The 21,438-nt window shown below is 39.8% G+C and overlaps 1 protein-coding gene across 1 annotated transcript in view; it reads right to left on the reverse strand.

The window, feature by feature from the left end:
* The window catches only part of GXYLT2 (glucoside xylosyltransferase 2), a 97,339-nt gene that overhangs the window by 54,303 nt on the left and 21,598 nt on the right, over nucleotides 1-21,438 (reverse strand). Inside the window, exons 2-3 of the mRNA XM_024123741.2 lie at nucleotides 20,715-20,907; nucleotides 13,007-13,138 (exon numbers count right to left, since the gene is read on the reverse strand). Of these exons, the coding sequence (XP_023979509.1) occupies nucleotides 13,007-13,138; nucleotides 20,715-20,907 (325 nt within the window). The remainder of the gene's footprint in view (nucleotides 1-13,006; nucleotides 13,139-20,714; nucleotides 20,908-21,438) is intronic.

Here is a 21,438-nt window from a genome sequence, read left to right on the forward strand (position 1 = left end):
AAAAATTAATTAACTTATTTATTTATTTATTTTTGGCTGCGTTGGGTTTTTGTTGCTGCACGTGGGCTTTCTCTAGTTGCGGTGAGCAGGGCTACTCTTTGTTGTGGTGTGCGAGCTTCACATGGCAGTGGCTTCTCTTGTTGCAGAGCACGGGTTCTAGGCGTGTGGGCTTCAGTAGTTGTGGCACGCGGGCTCAGTAGTTGTGGCTCATGGGCTTAGTTGCTCCGCGGCATGTGGGATCTTCCCAGACCAGGGCTTGAACCCGTGTCCCCTGAATTGGCAGGTGGACTCTCAACCACTGCGCCACCATGGAAGCCCCTCAATGTGGTTTTGATTGCATTTCGCTGATGACTAATGATATTGACCATCTTTTCACATGTGTATTGCCCATTTTTGAACCTTCTTTGGAGACATGTCTATTCAGATCCTTTGCCCATTTTTAGTTGGGTCATTTGTCTTTGATTACTGAGTTGTAAGAGTTCTTTGTATATTCTAGAGAAAAGTACTTTATCAGATATATGATATGCGAATATTTTCTCCTATTCTGTAGATATCTTTTTGCTTTCTTCATGGTGCTCTCTGAAGCAGAAAAGTTTTCAATTGTGATGTAGTCCAAGTTATCTAGTTTTTCTTTTGTTGCTTGTGCTTTTGGTTTCACATCTAAGAAACCACTGTCTAATCCAAGGTCTTGAAGATTTACTCCTATATTTTCTTCTAAGACTTTTATATTTTCAGCTCTTATATTAGGTCTTTGATCCATTTGAATTAAATTTTACATATAGTATAAGGTACAGAATATAACTTCATTCTTTTGAATGTGGATATCCAGTTCTTCCAACACCATCTGTTGAAAAGATTACTCTTTCCCCAACTGAATTGCCTGGGAACCTTCGACTAAAATAAATGGACTGTAAATATGAGGGTTTATTTCTGGACTCTCAAATCTCTTCCACTGATCTATACCTCCACCTTTATGACAGTGCTACACTGGCATAGTTACTGTACTTTTGTTGTAAACTTTGAAATCAGGAAGTGAGAGTCTTCCAAGTTTGTTCTTTTTCAAGATTGTTTTGGATATTTTGGGTGTCTTGAATTTTTTAAAAAACTTTTTATATATATATTTAGCAGTTTTAGCTTCACAACAGAATTGAGAGGAAGATACAGAGATTTCCCATACACGCCCCACCTCCACACAAGCATAGGCTCCCCTATTATCAACGTTGCTCACCAGAGTGGTATATTTGTTACTAGGGATGAACCTATAGTGACGCATCATAATCACCCAAAGTCCATAGTTTACATTAGTGTTCACTCTTGGTGTTATACATTTTACGGGTTTGGACAAATGTATAATGACATATATTCATCATTATAATATCATACAGCATATTATCACTGCCTTAAAAATACTCTGAGCACCACATATTCATCCATTCCCCCTCTCCAAACCCCAGGCAAACACTTTTTACTGTCTCCATAGGTTTGCCTTTTCCAGAATGTCATATAGTTGGAATCGTATAGTATTTGGCCTTTTCAAATTGGCTTCTTTCACTTAGTAACATGCATTTAAGGTTCCTCTGTGACTTTTTATGGTTTGATAGCTCATTTATTTTAGCACTGAATAATATTCCACTGTCTGCATGCACCACAGTTTATTTATCCATTTACCTCATGAGGGATATCTTGGTTGCTTCCAAGTTTTTACAACTATAAATAAAGCTGCTATAAAGATCCAAGTGCAGGTAGACATAAGTTTTCAGCTCCTTTGGGTAAATACCAATGAGCACTACTGCTGGGTCATATGGTAAGCATAGATTTAGTTTTGTACGAAACTGCCATACTGTCTTCCAAAGAGGCTGTACCATTTTGCATTCCCACCAGCAATGTATGACAATGCCTGTTGGTCCACATCCTGATAGCATTTGGTGTTGTCAGTATTCCAGATTTGGGTCATTCTGATAAGTATGCAGTGGTATCTCACTGTTGTTTTAATTTGTATTTCTCTGATGACATATGATGCGGAGCACATTTTCATATGCTTATTTGCCACCTGTATATCTTCTTTGATGAGGCATCTGTTAAGGTCTTTCGCCCATTTTAAAATCAGGTTATTTATACTTTTGCTGTTGAGTTTTAAGACTTCTTTGTGTATTTTAGGTAACAGTCCTTTATCAGGTGTGTCTTTTGCAAATATTTTGACCCAGTCTGTAGCTTGTCTTCTCACTCTCTTGATATTGTCTTTCACAGAGCAGAAGTTTTTAATTATAATGAAGTCTAGTTTATCAATTATTTCCTTCATGGATTGTGTCCTTACTGTTGTATCCAAAAAGACATCACCATACCCAAGGTCATTTAGGTTTTCTCCTGTGCTATTTTGTAAGAGTTTTATAGTTATGCATTTTACATTTACTTGATCCATTTTGAGTTAATTTTTGTAAAGTGTGTAAGGTGTGTGTCTATATTCATTATTTTGTATGTGGTCGTCCAGTTGTTCCAGCACCATTTGTTGAAGAGACTATCCTTGCTCCATTGTATTGCTTTTGCGCCTTTGTCAAAGATCAATTCACTATATTTATGGGGGTCTATTTCTGGACTCTTCATAACCACCCAAAGTCCATAGTTTACATTAGGGTTCACTCTTGGTGTTATACATTTTACGGGTTTGGACAAATGTATAATGATATATATTCATCATTGTAATATCATACAGCATATTATCACTGCCTTAAAAATCCTCTGAGCACCACACATTCATCCATTCCCCCTCTCCAAACCCCAGGCAAACACTTTTTACTGTCTTCATAGGTTTGCCTTTTCCAGAATGTCATATAGTTGGAATCGTATAGTATTTGGCCTTTTCAAATTGGCTTCTTTCACTTAGTAACATGCATTTAAGGTTCCTCTGTGACTTTTTATGGTTTGATAGCTCATTTATTTTAGCACTGAATAATATTCCACTGTCTGCATGCACCACAGTTTATTTATCCATTTACCTCATGAGGGATATCTTGGTTGCTTCCAAGTTTTTACAACTATAAATAAAGCTGCTATAAAGATCCAAGTGCAGGTAGACATAAGTTTTCAGCTCCTTTGGGTAAATACCAATGAGCACTACTGCTGGGTCATATGGTAAGCATAGATTTAGTTTTGTACGAAACTGCCATACTGTCTTCCAAAGAGGCTGTACCATTTTGCATTCCCACCAGCAATGTATGACAATGCCTGTTGGTCCACATCCTGATAGCATTTGGTGTTGTCAGTATTCCAGATTTGGGTCATTCTGATAAGTATGCAGTGGTATCTCACTGTTGTTTTAATTTGTATTTCTCTGATGACATATGATGCGGAGCACATTTTCATATGCTTATTTGCCACCTGTATATCTTCTTTGATGAGGCATCTGTTAAGGTCTTTCGCCCATTTTAAAATCAGGTTATTTATACTTTTGCTGTTGAGTTTTAAGACTTCTTTGTGTATTTTAGGTAACAGTCCTTTATCAGGTGTGTCTTTTGCAAATATTTTGACCCAGTCTGTAGCTTGTCTTCTCACTCTCTTGATATTGTCTTTCACAGAGCAGAAGTTTTTAATTATAATGAAGTCTAGTTTATCAATTATTTCCTTCATGGATTGTGTCCTTACTGTTGTATCCAAAAAGACATCACCATACCCAAGGTCATTTAGGTTTTCTCCTGTGCTATTTTGTAAGAGTTTTATAGTTATGCATTTTACATTTACTTGATCCATTTTGAGTTAATTTTTGTAAAGTGTGTAAGGTGTGTGTCTATATTCATTATTTTGTATGTGGTCGTCCAGTTGTTCCAGCACCATTTGTTGAAGAGACTATCCTTGCTCCATTGTATTGCTTTTGCGCCTTTGTCAAAGATCAACTCACTATATTTATGGGGGTCTATTTCTGGACTCTCTATCCTGTTCCATTGATCTATTTAAGGTTCTATTTCTATGAACTGGTATAACATCTTTCTTAAATGTTTGGTAGAATTCACCAGCAAACCCATTTGGGCATGGTGCTTTCTATTTGGAAGGTTATTAATTATTGATTCAATTTCTTTAATAGATATAGGCCTATTAAGAACTTCTGTTTCCTCTTGGGTGAGTTTTGACAGATTGTGTCTTTCAAGGAATTGGTCCATTTCATTTAGGTTATTAAATTTGTGGTCATAAGAGTTGTTCATAGTATTTTTTAATTGTACTTTTAATGTCCATTAGAAAGAATCTGTAGTAATGCCCCTTTTTCATTTCTGATATTAGTAATTTGTGTCATTTCTTTTATTTATAACTTGGCTAGAGGCTTACTGACTTTATAGATCCTTGAATTTCCATATAAATTTTAGGATTAGCTTGTCAATTTCTGCAAATTTACTGAGGCTTTTATATTGCCTAACATATGGTCTATCCTGGAGAATGCTCCATATGCACTCAGGTGGATGTGTGTTCTGCTGATAGTGGGTGGATTGTTCTACAGATGTCTGTTGGTCCAGCTGGTTTATAATGTTCAAGTCTTCTATACCCTGGTCAATGTTCTGACTACTGCTTAATCCATTACTGAATGTGAGGCATTGAAATCTCCTACTCTTACTGGTGGATTACCTATTTCTCCCTCTAATTCTGTCAGCTTTTGCTTCAAGTATTTTGGGGGCTCTGTTGTGACGTGCATGAATGTTTACAACTGTTATATTTTCTTTGTGGACTAACACATTTATCATTATAAAATGTTTCTGTTTTTCTCTAATAATGTTGCTTTTTATATTCTATTTTATCTGATACTAGTATAGCCACTACAGCTTTCCTGTGGTTGCTGTTTGATTGACATATCTTTTTCCAACCTTTTGCTTCCAACCTATTTGTATTTTGAACCTAAGGTGTGTCTCCTGTAAACAGCACACAGTTGGATTGTATTCTTTATCATCTATCTCTGGAAATTTCTTTCTTTTGATTGGAATTTTATCCATTCTTATTTAATGTTATTATAGATATAGTTGAGTTTATGTCTGCTATTTTACTTTTTGTTTTCAGTATCGCATGTCTTTTTTATTCCCGTAGTCTTCTTTTAACTGCTTTCTTCTGAACTGAGAATTTTCTAACGCAGCATTTTAATACATTTTTTCACCATATTTTTTGAGATATTTCCTTGCCGGTTGCCCTAGAGATTAACATATATATCTTATCAGAATACACTTCAGATTTATACTAACTTCATTCCAGTGAGATATACAAATGTTAGTCACATATAATTCTATTCCCTCTTCTCCATTTTATGACATTGTTGTACATATTACATCTATACTGTTACAAACCCAACAGTATAACTGCTACTTCTTACAATTTTATGTGTTTAAAAAGCTGAGAGAAGAAGAAGAGCAAGTATATATTTATGGAGTTTGTTATATTAACTTTTTCATATGCCATTTTTAATTTTCTTCATTTGTTCCTGTGGATTCAAGTTACTATCTGGTGTCATTTTCTTATTCCATACAATTTTTCCTCCATTCCAACCTCCTTTGTGCTATTTTATATATATATATTATATATATATATATAATATATATATATATAATATATATATATATTTATATTACATTTATATATAATATATATATATATATAATATATATATATTCCATTCCAACCTCCTTTGTGCTATTTTATATATATATATATAATATATATATATATATTTATATTACATTTCTATGGTACAGGCTCAACCCATGATTATTATATACATAATGTTTTATACAATTGTTTTTAAAATCAATCCAGAGAATAAAGGGTAAAAAATACTCACTTATATTGACTTTTGCATTAATGCCTTTATTGGTGCTCTTTTTTTTTTTTTTTAATGTGATTTTTGAATCACTGCCTAGAGTCACTTGCTTTCAGCCTGAAGAACTTCCTTTATTCTTGCGGTTCTGCTGTAAATGAATTATCTCAGATTTTATTTACCTGGGAGTGACTTTATTTCACCTTCATTTAAAAAATTATTTTGCTGGATATAAGATTTTTGGTTGACAGTTCCCGCTACTTTTTGACACTTCAAATAATGTTATCTCATGGCCTTACGGCATCCACAGTTTCTAATGAGAAGTCAACAAATAATCTCATTGGAGTTCCCTTACATGTGACAAGTTATTTTTCTCTTGCTGCTTATAAGATTTTGTCTTTGTCTTTCAGGACTTTTACTATGATTTATCTGTGTGCGGATCTCTTTGTGTTTATCTTACTTGGAGTTAATTGATTTCTGATGCGTAGATTGTTTTTCATCAAATTTGCAAGTTTTCAACCATTATTTCTTCAAAAAATTTTTTTTCTATTCCTTTTTCTCTCTCCTCTCCTGGTGCTCTCATCATACATGTCCTGGTGGATCTGATGGTGTTTCACATCTGTGAGTCTCTGTTCAATTTTATTTGCTATTTTTCTCGGTTCTTCAGATTGTATAATCTTCATTGATTATCTTCAAGTTTACTGATTCTTTCTCCTTTAAGTTCAAAGCAATAGTGAGCCCCTCTAATGATTTTTTTCACTTCATTTATTTTACCTTTCAACTCCACAACTTCCATGTGGCTCTTTTTTTAAAAAATAATTTAAATTTCTTTATTGATAGTCTCAATTTTATGAAACTTTGTCATCACATCTTACTTCACTTCTTTAAGCACAGGTTCCTTTTGTTGCTTGAATATATTTATAATGGCTGTTTTGAAGTCTTTTTCTACTAAATCTGACAGCTGAGTCCCCTCACCAGGCAGTTTCTGCTGCCTGCATTTTTCCCTGTGAATGAATCACACTTTCCTGTTTATTTGCCTGCCTCATATTTTTTTGTTGAAAAAAATTTAGATCATATTTTTAGCATGTTAGTATATTTTAGCATGATAATACTTTTTAGGATGTTTTAGCAATTCTGGATAACTCTCCCTGCCCACCTCACACCCCAACTCAACGAACAGGGCTTGTTGATGTTGTTTGCTTGTTTATTTGTTTAGTATCTTGACTGGACTATTTCAGTGAAGTCCACTTTATCCACTGTGTGAAACCTATGATGTTTTTCCTCAGTGGGTGCAGCCTCGTGCATGCCCACAGTCACCCAGGATGACAGTGGTTTTATCAGGGCTCTCTCTGATTGACTCTTCTTCTAATCATCCTCTTAGGCTCTGCATCCCTGTTGGTATTACACCCAGCTATTAGCCTTCACTAATTGCCAGCTGGTTGCTCTACTGTTTTTGACAACAGCCTGAGCCCAAGTTGATCCTGCAGTATGATCCATTAAATTCTGGCCCATTTGCAGGGATAGTTTTTGAGGTTGGTCTTTGAACTTTGTTCTAACACCAGGAGGGCACTTTTTATTTGTCTCTTTCCCTGGTTCTCTCTTGTAAACTAACTAGCCTATCGTTTAGCTTGTTGCTCTCATGAAGCTTTCTCTTAATGAACAGAGCCTCTGAACCCTTGGACATACTTACCTGAAATCTAAGCTCTGTAAGACATAGCTGGTAGAGATGAGAAATGCTGATGACCTGCCCCTCCCAAGGAAATACCATATCCCTCAACTGGGAGCTGGGAGGATCCCTGTGTTCTTGACTGAATTGTCTAGAGTTGGGTTTCCACCACGCAGAGCTAGAAGGGGAGAGGGAGGGAGTGGGTCATGATTCAAGTGTCACAGACTCTTGCCCTTTCTTACTAAGTTTTAGTAGATTTTCTCGAGTAAGAAATCTGTTTCTTAATGTGCTTGGGTCCTTAGGACAATTTCCAAAGACTCTAGATAGTTGTTTTAAAAATAATGTTCACAGTTATGCTTGTTTCACTGGGGAACAATTTCCAGAGCTCTCATGCCACCATTTCAGATGTCACCACCCTGCCAGGCTCTTTTTCTGCTGCAGTAGCTAAGCTTTAGAATTTGTCTCTCAGGCTGCTTCAAGCAATCATCATTCTCACAGAGTGAGCCCTGCAAGGGATGGGGAGAGAGACAGACAGAGCCCTGGTGACATTATAGGAGCCTTGGGATCTAGCTGTGCTTGAGATTAGCCCTCTGATCTGGACTCCACAGTCAGATAAGTGAATAAATTGCCTTCTTTGCTTAGCTAGTTGAAATTGAGTTCCTCTCGCATGTAACCAACAGTTGTAACTAATACCCTGAATGTCAAACTTTTAATAATGTGTGAGTAAATGATAAGTACTGCGGAAAGCTTGTTCAACAAAATTAGTATCTAGGGTCATTTTCATGTGATATTTAGGTAGTTAATCTCATCCTGATAATTTATGGCCTCTGAGTGCTTGCAGAAATATATAGACATCATTTATGGTGATTCTAATTGATGTTCCTCTTTTTTTTTTTTTTTTTTTGTGGTATGCGGGCCTCCCCCCGTTGCGGCCTCTCCCGGGTAGGCGGGCCTCCCTCAGTTGTGGCCTCTCCCGTTGCGGAGCACAGGCTCCGGACGCACAGGCTCAGCGGCCATGGCTCACGGGCCCAGCCGCTCCGCGGCACGTGGGATCCTCCCGGACCGGGGCGCGAACCCGGTTCCCCTGCATCGGCAGGCGGACGCGCAACCACCGCGCCACCAGGGAAGCCCCTGATGTTCCTCTTAATAAGGATTTTTAATACATTCCTATTCGCCTCTCAATATTTGTTGCTATCCAAAGGGTTGTTTCCAAGGAAGTCTCAATGTTAATTGCCAATTCTAAGGTATAATATTAATAATAATAATACAGAAGCCTAACCTTAATTATAAACATTTCTAATAAGTCAGGTAAACCTCTCTTTTCCATCGGTCTATGGCAAACTTATTAGAACATTTCTGGTAAGTATACAGTTTTCCACATATTTGAACCAGATAAAGACCTCTTTAACAAATTAGAGGTAGAAAGAGGGAAGACTTATGTTGTTGCCCTTGATGTGACATAGAAAATCTAGGTAATTAAGATTTTTGCTTATTTGGCATGCTACTACTTTGACATATTAAAGAATGGGACAAATTTGTTGGAAACATAAGAGTTAGAAATTCTCAGGATGTATTTATAGTTTAAGACGGTGAGCAATTTTATCCATTCTCTCTTGATAATATTCTTCCCTAACTCCTTCCTTGAATGTGGATACTTATGACAAGTTTTATGAGCAAGACATCAGACATTATTATAATCCTGGAACTTACAAAACTTGGTTAAAAAAGGCTTTCTCTGGATGATGACTGGAAAGTGCCTTAACCTACCTCATATTACCATGTTTGGTGCCACTTGCCAATAAAGTCTCTGTAGATTCTGTAATCCAGTGATCTCTTGTCATATTTTACATATCTCTAGGATCTCCAGAGGAGCACATTACTGAGAAGACAGGTCTTTATAATCAAACAGGCACAGTGTGTAACAAACTGTAGAGATCCATTATGCAATCTCCCTAATTCCTATTAAATGAGGAAAAGGTGATGTGAATTCACAAAACTCAATTATTCTTATAGAATAAAGGCTTTTGGTCTTCACTAAGGAAAAAGGGAAAAGTCCTCCAAGTTCAATTTTAATTGACAGATTTGATTTACTTGTGATTGGCATATTGTTTTAAATACTTTGAGCTTCTGAATTACCTGAAAGCAGAATGCAGTCTAGGGAGCTTAATCAAGTCATCTGCTGTTTACTTTGCACTAATAATGGTCCTCAGATCCACCATTCGCAGAAATAGAAAAGTAAGCATCCACTGATTTAGGACTTCATAAATCTTGAATTGGTGGGATCTGAATTCCACTAATTGTACTTGAGAATCTAACAGTCTTGAGTTGCAAAGACACATGCTCTAATTAGTAAAATCTCACCTGAGAAAGGGTTTCATCTACAGGTTTGTGGTAGACGACACTCCCTCAGAAAAGAGGTAAGGGTTTCCCTGGTGGCGCAGTGGTTAAGAATCCGCCTGCCAATGCAGGGGACGCGGGTTCGAGCCCTGGTCCGGGAAGATCCCACGTGCCGCGGAGCAACTAAGCCCGTGCGCCACAACTACTGAGCCTGTGCTCTAAAGCCCGCGAGCCACAACTACTGAAGCCCGTGCACCTAGAGCCCGTGCTCCGCAGCAAGAAAAGCCGCCACAATGAGAAGCCCGCGCGGCAGCAAAGACCCGACGCAGCCAAAAATAAAAAATAAAAAAAAATTTTAAATTTTAAAAAAGAAACAAAAGAGGTAAGACTGTGATTCTCAGTCAACTGACTGACCAGGGTGAGAATGTTCGCTTTTTATTTTATTTTATTTATTTGGTCGCACCGGGTCTTAGTTGCAGCTCGCGGGCTCCTTAGTTGTGGCATGCGAACTCTTAGTTGCGGCATGCGTGTGGGGTCTAGTTCCCTGCCCAGGGATCCGATCTGGGCCCCCTGCATTGGGAGCGCGGAGTCTTAACCACTGTGCCCCCAGGGGAGTCCCTGCATTTTAGAATCTCCATCTCCTCTGCGGTGCCTCAGCAGCACACCGATCTGGTTTTACAGAGACGAATTTCAAGGAAAACGTCACGTACACTTTATTTCAAATTACCCTGAGGATCAATATATCTCACTGATGTCCATAAGCTCCATGTTTATAATCTGCTCTTATGATATACAACTCAGGGAAGGTAAATGTCCTGTCAACCGCAATCTCTCTTTATTATTTTTAAGGAGGGCTAATCGCCATTATCAAAAGCAGATAGGGAATGCCAGCACTCATTTGTCATTCAAAATGGAATAGACTTGTTTAGCTGGGGATGAACGAAAACCATCATGTGGTGGGTTTGTTTTTCTAGTAGTGGCAATAAAGTCACGATTCAAGGTCAGGGAGAATTCAAATGTGTTCTACTGGCTTGCTACTATTTTTTTTTGCATAGGTTGGGGAGACAATTTTCCAAAAATAACTTGGGATTTCTAATATTTTTTTCCCCTAAAACAGAGATAAGAAGCAGAAGGCTGAGATTTTCTCGCGTCTTCCCAAACAGTAGTTAGTTTTCATTTCACCAGTCTGGAGATTTTGGTTCTGATACGGGGAAGTCTTTTCTTACTCCCATTTTTATGCAATGAATCCCATCTCACAACCTGTATAAAAGGCTGTGGCATGTGAAAAATAGGTCATTTGGTAGTGAGCGGGCTTGTGCAGCAAATCAGCACCAAGAGTACAGCCAGGCCTTGTTTTTTTTCACGGGTTCTGTACAGGAAATGCTAAAACTGCCATTTGCCATTTGGGATTTCAGACCAACAGATGGGAAGTCCTCCCCGTGTGGGTGTTTCCCAGGCACCTCGAAATCAAAATATGACCCAAATCAAACTCGTCTTCTCCCTTACAAATAATGGTCCTTCTTTAGCCTTTTCCATCTCTAGATAGCACTGCCATCCATTTTGTAGGCTGAACTATATGAAATTGCCTTTTTGTAGGTCATAAATAGCTGAATACTGGCAATTTCAGACAGATCAACCTTCATAGTTGTTCAGGTCAGAAACCTGGGTGACATCTTTATCACCTCCTCCCTCCTTCAACTCCCACAGCCAGCCAGTCACGGGGACTGGTAATTCTATTTCTCAGGCACGGTCTGCATCCATCTCTAAGGCAACCGCCATAGCCAAAGTCAGTATTAATTGGCCTCAGCAATTCCACTGTCCGCACCGAAATGAACCGGTGAGTCCTCTGTATTACCCAAGTCAGATCATCTCACTTTCGTGCTAAGAATTGTTCACTGGCGTCTCACTGCCCTTAACGCAAAGACCAGACCCTCCAACATGGCTCACAGAGCCTGCAAGCTCCAGCCCCTGCCGACCTCTTCTATCCTACCGCGCTATATTTTCTGGTTACTGGACCTTCTGTCTTCTCAAACATGTTGCTGTCCATTTTTGCAGCAGGGCCCCTTTGTACCTTTGTTCCATTTGCCTGGAACTCTTTTCTCTCATTACCCACCCCAGGCCCTAGTCTCTCAGTGACCCCCTACTCCTCCTTCTTTCACGTCTCAGCATAAAAGCCATTCCTCGAGAGAACCTTCTGGACATCCCCCAGACCAGAGTGGAACCCCATGTTACATACATCCATGAGACTCTGCTCTCCACCTCAGCATGGATCACATTTCTAATTACCTGTTCAATGCCTTGCTAGACTCAGACTCCAAGGAGGCAAGACCAATAGATAACTAATAAGGACCTACTGTGTAGCACAGGGTACTCTACTCAATATTCTGTAATGACCTACATGGGAAAAGAAACTAAAAAAAAAAGTGGATATATGTATATGTATAACTGACTCACTTTGCCGTACAGCGGAAAGGAACACAACATTGTAAATCAACTATACTCCAATAAAAAACAAAAAAAGACCACAACTGTCTTGCTCACCACCATATCGCCATCACTAAGCCAGGGCTTCGCACCTAATGGGCGCTCAATAAATGTTCACTGAAGGCATGACCTTCACAAATGTCAAGGTTGCAATTCACAATTCAAAGCTGCCATCTTTGTTCAGTGATAGTCTCAGTTTTGGAATAGCTTCGGTGATTTCTCTATTTAGAATTTTAAAGAAGGAAACAAAAACATTCAATGTGAAAATTCAAAATGGAAAAGGTGAACCAGAACTCTGGACTTTCTCTGAATTATCCCCTAGCATAGCTACATCTAGAAATAGTTATTATTATAAGAGAAATAATAATAATCTAAAATAACATTTATTGAGCACCAACTATGTGCCAAGCTTACGGAGGAAAGTGAGGCTTAGAGAAGTTAAGAGATTTAGTGAGGTCCACACAGTTAGTAAATGGTGCATCCACAGGCACAAAGACCCATAATCCAAGACATGCTTTGGATGCTCTCAGTCTCTCAATCTTTGGGAAAAACAATTTCTCAACCACAGGGACCCTCTCTCTACACCCTGAAGACTAAGAGCATCAACTACAGAATTCAAGAGGAACATATTTTCCACTGTAATTAAAATGTCTCTAAACACACCCTAATTAATTCCATGATGTTTCCAAGAGCAATTCTCTCCCAAGCAGCATCTTATTAAAAGCAGGTGTTCCTACCGGAAGAAAGAGTCTCTGGGCAGCACACGGTTTGAATAATTTCTTCCATTCCTGAGGGTTTCCAACCGAAAATGTGATGGGGTAGACTCTGTACTCAAACTTCTTCGTATATGAGTCTGGCCACTGTCGTAGCTGAAAAACATGGAAGGTCAGGGGAGGGTGATTAGACCCCAGAAACATGAAAAACACCTAAAGCTTCTGTACGGCCAGGTGGAAATTATTCAGGCAGCATACAAAGAAAGTCTATCTTTATCACCACAATTTATGCTCACTGAATAAAAAGACCATTGCTAAGATTTTAAAAAATAACATCCAGAGTTGGCAAGGATGATGGGAAACTGGCACCTAAACTGCAAGGGTAAATTTAAACAAACTTCCAAGATGGCAATTTAGAGACTAGTAACAACAAATCCCAAGACAGAGGCACAAGGACTTTCACCGAAACATAGTTTGTAATAAAAACAAACAAACAAAAAACCTTGCTCAATACTCAATGCTCAACGATAAGGAATTGGGAAGATGCATTATGATGGAACTACGCAGTGGACTAACGTACAGTTAAAGCAGATCTATATGTGCTGTCATGAGAAAATGGTTATGATATATAGTTAGGTTTTAGTAAAAGCAAAGTACTATATGAAATTTATAATATGGTTCTATCTTACAGGGAAAATATATGCGTACACTTACACGCAGAGAAAAATCTGAACAGATATGCGCCTAATTATTAAACGTGGGAACCTGTGGAGGAGGTGGTGCTGGTTTCATTTTCTAAGTTTATATTTCTGTATTCTTTAAGACTTTTATGGACAGTGTATATTACTTTGTCTGCATAAATTAATTTTATAATAAAATTATTTTAATTTATAGACTTTATTTTTCAGAGCAGTTTTATGGTTACAGAATTGAGCAGGAAGTACAGAGACAGTTCCCATATACCCTCTCTCCTTCCCCTCCCACCCCCCAGTTTCCCCATCATTGACATCTTGCATTAATGTGGTACGTTTGTTACAATCGATGAACCAATATCAATACATTGTTAAGAAAAGCTCATAGTTTACATCAGGGTTCATTCTTTGTGCCATGGAATTTTACGGGTTTTGACAAATGCATGATGTTCTGTGTCTACCATTATAATATCACACAGCATAGTTCCACTGCCCTAAAAATCCCCTCTGTTCCCTCTATTCATCCTTCCTCTCTCCCTCCTTTTCATCTCTGAACTACTGGCAACCCTGATCTCTCAGTTTTGTCTTTTCCAGAATGTGATATGGTTGGAATCACACAGCATACAGTCTTTTCAGATTGGCTTTTCTCCTTGGCAATATGCATTTCAAGTTCCTCCATGTCTTTCTGTAGCTTCATAGCTTATTTTTTTTTATCACTGACCAATATTCCATTGTATAAACATATCACAGTTTGCTTACCTATTTATCTATTGAAGGACATCTTGGTTGCTTCCAGTTTGGGGTGACTATGAATAACGCTGCTCTAAACATTCATGGGCAGGTTTCTGTGTGGACAATTTATCAATTCATTTGGGTAAATACCAAGGAGTGCGATTACCAGATTGTACGGTCAGCTTACATTTAACTTTCTAATAAACTGCCAAAGCATCTTCCAAAGTGGCTGTACCATTTTGCATTCCCACCAGTAATGAGTGAGAGTTCCTGTTGCTCCATATCCCCTTCAGCATTTGGTGTTATCAGTGTTATGGATTTTAGCAATTCTAATGGTATGTAGCTGTATCTCATCATTTTAATTTGCAATTCCTTAATGACATGTGATCTTAAGCATCCTTTCATATGCTTATTTGCATATGTATCTGTGTATCTTCTTAATTCTTTTTAGTTAATGCCTTCCCAGTGCCACAGTAACTCCACTTCTAGGAATTTATCCTGGGCTTCCCTGGTGGCGCAGTGGTTGAGAATCCGCCTGCCGATGCAGGGGACACGGGTTCGTGCCCCGATCCGGGAAGATCCCACATGCCGCAGAGCGGCTGGGCCCGTGAGCCATGGCCGCTGAGCCTGGGCGTCCGGAGCCTGTGCTCCGCAATGGGAGAGGCCACAACAGTGAGAGGCCCACGTACCACAAAAAAAAAAAAAAAAAAGAATTTATCCTAAGGAAAAATTCCAAAAGTATATACACACTTATTACAAGGTTGTTTACTGTAACATTGTTTGTAACAGTGAAAAATAGGAAACAAGGGAAATAAGAAATTGGTGAAATAAGCTCTGGGATAGGCTTACACAACAGAATACTATGCAGCTACTAGTGACAATGTTGCAGAAAAAGGTCAGCAAAACATGGTAGTGGAAGAGCCAAACCCAGCCTGCTACAAATAGCACACAAGCCAAGAACTGGTTAAACATTTTAAGATAGTTGAAAAAAATAAAAACAAGAATAACATTTTGTGACCTGTTAAAATCACATGAAATTTGAATTTCACTGTCCATAAATACAAGGTTTGTTGGAACATAGCCACACCCATTTGTTTAGGTATATCTATGGCTGCTTTTACAAGAAGGAACAGAGGTGAGTAGCTGTGAGACCAGACAGCCTGCAAAGCCTAAAATAGTTACCATCTGGTCTTTCACAGAAAAAGTCGGTCAACCCCTATTTTAGAAGAAATTCAGTAATATAAGTGACAGTGATAGAAAAGAAAATATAGAATATAATCTCATTTCTGATGTTGATATGACAAGAAAACAAATGTAAATAAATACACAAAAATTGTTCTCCTCAGCATTAATATGATGGTTGATTTTTTTCATTTCTGATTTTATAACTTTTTTTGATAGTTTACATTTTTACTCTCTGTCCACTAATATAACTTTTTTTTTTACAGTGTACATATATTGCTTATATAGCCGCATAAAATTTTTTGAAAAACCACACCATTGGGACCACTTTAAACTTGCAATTTTGAGATGGATATTTGGGAGAGAAATCTTCAGGCATAAATACCCAATACAAGTGCACGAACACATCAGAACTGACACTGGGCATGAACATTCAGTGCAACAGTACCAACCAATCAGAACAGACACTGGGCACAAACACCCAGGACAACTGTGCCACTGCACAACAGCCCAAAGTCATCCCTGAAAGGAGAACGGGAAGGTCCCAGAGTCTACTGATTTCCGTGACTCTTTGATCTTTAGAATCCTATCTTCCAGAAGGGTTTATCTACCTTTGCCAATCCATGTCTTTTAAGTGGAATATTCAGTCCATTTATATTTGCTCCTATGTCTATATTTGAATAGTATACTGACTCCAGCCACTAGAAATTCCTGTTGACACCTCTTCCTATGTCAGAGCTACACACACACGCACACACGCACACACACGCACACACACACACACGATGTCAATGCCCCACGGGGCCCCACCTATCACCAGAACGGATTGGTGGCCATCCCCGCTTCTGTGTCACACTATTTCCTGATTCTGAGTCTGGGGCAGGAGCACAAATTAACCAAACTTAAATCATATATTTGATCCTGAACTGCCTGGAGAGGCTAAGAAATCAATCAGCTGGCATTTTCAGCTTTTATACTGGGAGATGACAAAAATAAAGGAAACTTTCAAATATTGAATACGAACAACGTAGACAGTAAATACTACCAGACAGTGTACTTAAGCAGCTTTAAAAAAATTTCTTCTTAAATATAACAGAACTCGTCCACAATGCCGTTTCCAGAGGGATAATGATGGCAATTAACATTTTGTTTTGTTTTGTTTTGACCCTGAGGTATGTGGTCCTGAGCATCTCCGGAAGTTATCACAAGACACTCTGGATATTCCCACAATGCCTCAGTGTTGAAACTGACAGCTTTCAGAAGGACGGTATAACCTGCCCCTCCACACCAGCATCTCATGTGGCTGAGTGGAAACCAACTGCTGCTGATCTATAGCTTCAGGGCTAACACAGTGCCCAACCCAGGGAGATGTTCCAAGGAATCTATGTGGAATGAGAGAATAAATAGGTTATCTGACTCAGCCTCACAATTACACTCTGCAATAAGCAGAGCAAGAATCGTTTGTCCCTTTTGTATATCTATTATAGATTTTTGCTTGATACAGATGAAGAAATTGAGACTGAGAAAAGTTCTGTGACTTATGGAAGAGCCAATATTTAACATCTAGACTTGCACCATAATCCCAGCATGAAAAAGAAAGGGGAGACTCCATATGCCCTGCCGTGATGTGAACACCCTGTTATAATCTCCTTTGCCAGTGGAGCTTCACTGGTCTAACAAAGAACTGAGGAAATAAGCCATCAGAGGGATAAAGTCAGCAGGGCAATGTAAAACGTGGCTCAACTTCACAAGTATCTGCAATATTTCCCCATACTTTAGCTCCTAATTTATAATGTCCCAGGTACTATGGCTCATAACAAATTACCCCAAAACTTAGCAGTATAAAACGACCATTTATTATGCTCAGAGATTCCAGGGATCAGGAATTCAGACAAGGCACAGAAGGGAAGGCTTGACTCTGCTCCACAATGTCTGGGGCCTCAGCTAGAAGGCTTGGAGGCTGGGGGCTTGAATCATCTGAAGGCTCGTTCTCACATGTCTGGTGGTGGAGGTCAGTTACCGACTGGGGACCTCAGCTCCTCTCTGTGTGGGCGAGTTTGGACTTTCTCACTGCATGGTGGCCAGGTTCCAGGGCCAGGCATCCCAAGAGAGAGCCAGGCACAAGCTGTATCCTTTCAATGATCTAGCTTCAGGACATTTGGCATACTCTATTTTATATACACAAACATATGATGTATGTAGATGTATCTGTATTAGCCCTTGCCTTATAACAAATTACCCCCAAAGCTAGTAGCTTAAAACCACAAACATTCATTAACTCATATCATTTTTTAGGGTCAGGAGTCTGTGAGTTGGGTTGTTCCAGCTCAGGACCTCTCATGAGGGTGAGTCATGTGAAGGCTGGATGGGGCTAGAGGTCCTGTCTCCAAGCTCAAGCACACGAGTGTCAGCAAGAGGCCTTCATTCCTTAACACACGGGCCTCTGCAAGGGCTGCTCTGACATAAAAGCTGATCTCCAAGAGAGAAAGAGTGCAGTGGAAGGTGCAGTGCCTTATTGAACCTAATCTCAAAAGTGACATAGCATCACTTCTTCCCTATGCTACTGGCCACACAGGCCAGGCCTGGGACAGTGCAGGAGGGAAATATACAAAGGTGTGAATAACAGGAGGCGGGACCACTGGAGGCCCTTTGGAAAACACAATCTGTTACACATCTATAGTTACACATACACATCTTCCTTCTCTTGTCTTTTTTAAGTCCAAGCCTGTATTCTGTTCTGCTCTATCCTCATGCCCCAACTTCTAGCATGCAGTAGGTACTCAATAAATACTTGTCCAGTGGATATTGTACATGACCTGACTAGTGTTGACCCATAGCCACTTTTCCTCCATTCCTTCATGTAGGATACCTCTCAGCCCGTTTGGAGTTGGGTGGGCCTTGTGATCAACTGCTTCTGGACAGTTAAATAGGAGCAGAAATGTCACTGTCAAGTTGAGGGAGTGAACAGCACACTGGGATCCGACAGTCCCAATCTTTCCTTTAGTGGCATCTCAAGAACTGCAGAGGCCAAATGTTCCAGCAGGTGCAGCTACGTGCATGAATGGTCTCTGTCAACTGTGGTCCCAGGCTGAGGGGGCCGTGTGGACAGGGACCCTGCTGTGCCTGCATGAGACATGCAGCAGGCATGTGGAAAGTCTCTGAGCTTTCTGGAAGCTGTCACTGCAGCCTGAGCAAGCCTATCAAGATTACAGCTAAGCAGCTCTTGTATCACTTCTGCTGGTCCCAAGCTACAGAGGGGGAAACCGAAGCCCAAAAAGCCCACAAGAATTGCCTGAGATCACACAGCAAGAGTGGAGCTGAATTTTGAATTCAAGACTTCCATCTACTAGATTGGGAGGTAGTGTGGTATAGTGGTTAAGTTCGTGGAGGTCTGAGTCAGTAACCTTGAACTGACACCTGATGAGCTAATCACTAAGGCTCTCTGAGCCTCAATGATCTCGGTTAGTAAAATAGGGACATGGTTATCACCATCTTCAAAGGATTCTTGTGAGGATTAAGTAAGAGTAAATCATAAGTCATAAGCCCTTGATAAAGGCTATTTTATTTTTAAAATTATTATTACTACTATTATTGTTATTATTATTAATTATAATTCCCCTTATACCACAGCTTTAGAGAAGCTACCTATGTGTGTTTCAATGTTTTTCTTTGCCCCTTTCACTGACTCAGACCTTTCTCAAGCCATTTTCCAATCAATTTCAAAGCCCCAAGACCGTTCTTCCCTGACTTCTCTTGGTGAGGACGTCGAGGTGATTTTTTTTTTCTTGAGAAAACATAACAGGTTTTCTAGCTTTCTGTTATTAGTCTTTCTCTGCCCAACATGCTGCTTTGGCCTTTCTCATCAGCATGGCTACCCCAGTGGCAGGATGCAGCCTGGTGACACGAGTCGGGAGATACAAAACAAAAGAGCTTCTCTCTCTGCCAGCGCACAAGAACTCACTGCAAGAGAAGCCTCTCCAGGAAAGCAAAGCTCAGTCTGCAGTCATACACGTACCAAGCCCGGGGAGAAGAGGCGTTTCCAAAGCTCTCCTGGACTGGGAGGAAACTGTTACTTATTCCTCAGCACAGGAAGAGTCAAATAAATGATGACTCAAGTCACATAACAAAAGACTGTGTAGTCAGCAAAAAGGGATGAGGTGAGAATCTATCAAGAGTCCTCACCTGGAACGATGTTGATGATATGGCTTTAAGGGAGGAAAAGCAAGTTCCAGAATAATACATAGGGAGTAATCTGGATTTTGTAAAAGAAATATGTTTTGATAAATAAATATAATAAATAAGTATATTATATATTTATATATAATAAAAGAATACATGCATGTGCATGTGTTATACATGTATGTGTTTATACTTATACAAATATACATGTATACACACAAACATACACAATCACACAGATGTGTAAACACACACACACAGCTGCATATGAAAAAAAATACGGGAGAATCACTCAAAAGGGTTGACTCTGACAGTTTCTTGTGTGGGAAAGAACAGTAGCAAGGACTTCTACCTTTTAAATTTATAACATCTATACTGCTGGAATTTATTCTGATGAGCGTATATTATTTGTCATTCAAAAAACATACATACATAGGCTTCCCTGGTGGCGCAGTGGTTGCGCGTCCGCCTGCCGATGCAGGGGAACCCGGTTCGCGCCCAGGTCTGGGAGGATCCCGCGTGCCGCGGAGCGGCTGGGCCCGTGAGCCATGGCCGCTGAGCCTGCGCGTCCGGGGCCTGTGCTCCGCAACGGGAGAGGCCACAACAGGGGGAGGCCCGCATACCACAAAAAAAAAAAAAAAAAAACATACATACATAGATAAAAATTAGCTACGTGACTCCCACTAAGAATGTGAATAACACCAGGAGGGACGGAGCCCTAGGTCAAGTGCTTTAAGTGCATCATCTCATTTAATCCTCACCAAGTCTCTCTACAGGGGGTGTAATTATCCCTACATTATAGATGAGAACAGTAAGGCTCGGAGTCAAGGGTTCATGGGCGCACAGCTGAGTATGCAGCAAAATAATTAGGAAACAGGATATGCATTTCCCACAATGCAGTCTGTCTGCACTCAGTAAACATCGTGCCACGATTCCTGCACGTTCACCTGCTTGTCAAACTCGGGCTTCAGAGATTCTTCGGTGAAGATGTGAAATTGCATCTTCCTGTGGCTGAAGAGCACGGCCGATTTGAGCATGACCAGTGTCTCCTCCAGCCGATTGCCACAGGCCACCACGGCCAGGTGGATCCAGAGCTCGGGGGGCAGGACAGCTTGGAAACTCCTGAGGTCTCCAGGCCTCCTAGAAAGATGAAAAACAGGTGAAAGCTGTTATTAAACTCATAAAAGAAATAAAAACAGCCAGTGAAGGGTTGGAACATTTCAAAACATGAACAGGCGCAATCTGTTATATTTTATAAAATGATAAGCATTTTGACAATTCTTTCTGCTTAGAGAAAAATACCGTTTATTGCCATATTTATCCTGGCAATAGCGGGATGAGTCACTGTTTGGACTGCTATAGGTGTCTGAGGCTTTTCCCGCCAGCATTCAGCTGTCTAGTGCCTGCTGGCTCCCTCCTGGCCCATGTTTGGAAATGGTATTGCTAAACTCTTGACAGCTGACACAGGGCTGTGGAGCTCCCACTCACACGGGCCATGGAAATTAGATTTGAACGCAACTTGAACAAGAGGAAGGTGGGCGGTGGCTTTCCCATGTGAAAGGAGCAACATGATACTCCCATGATCTGGATGGTTCCAGCTGGCAGCGGAATGCATGACCACCGGACCAAAGGAAAATCATGCACAGCCGGGAAGTGAGCAAAGAGAACAAC

Source organism: Physeter macrocephalus, chromosome 18 (assembly GCF_002837175.3).
Source record: "Physeter macrocephalus isolate SW-GA chromosome 18, ASM283717v5, whole genome shotgun sequence".
Lineage (NCBI taxonomy): Eukaryota > Metazoa > Chordata > Mammalia > Artiodactyla > Physeteridae > Physeter > Physeter macrocephalus.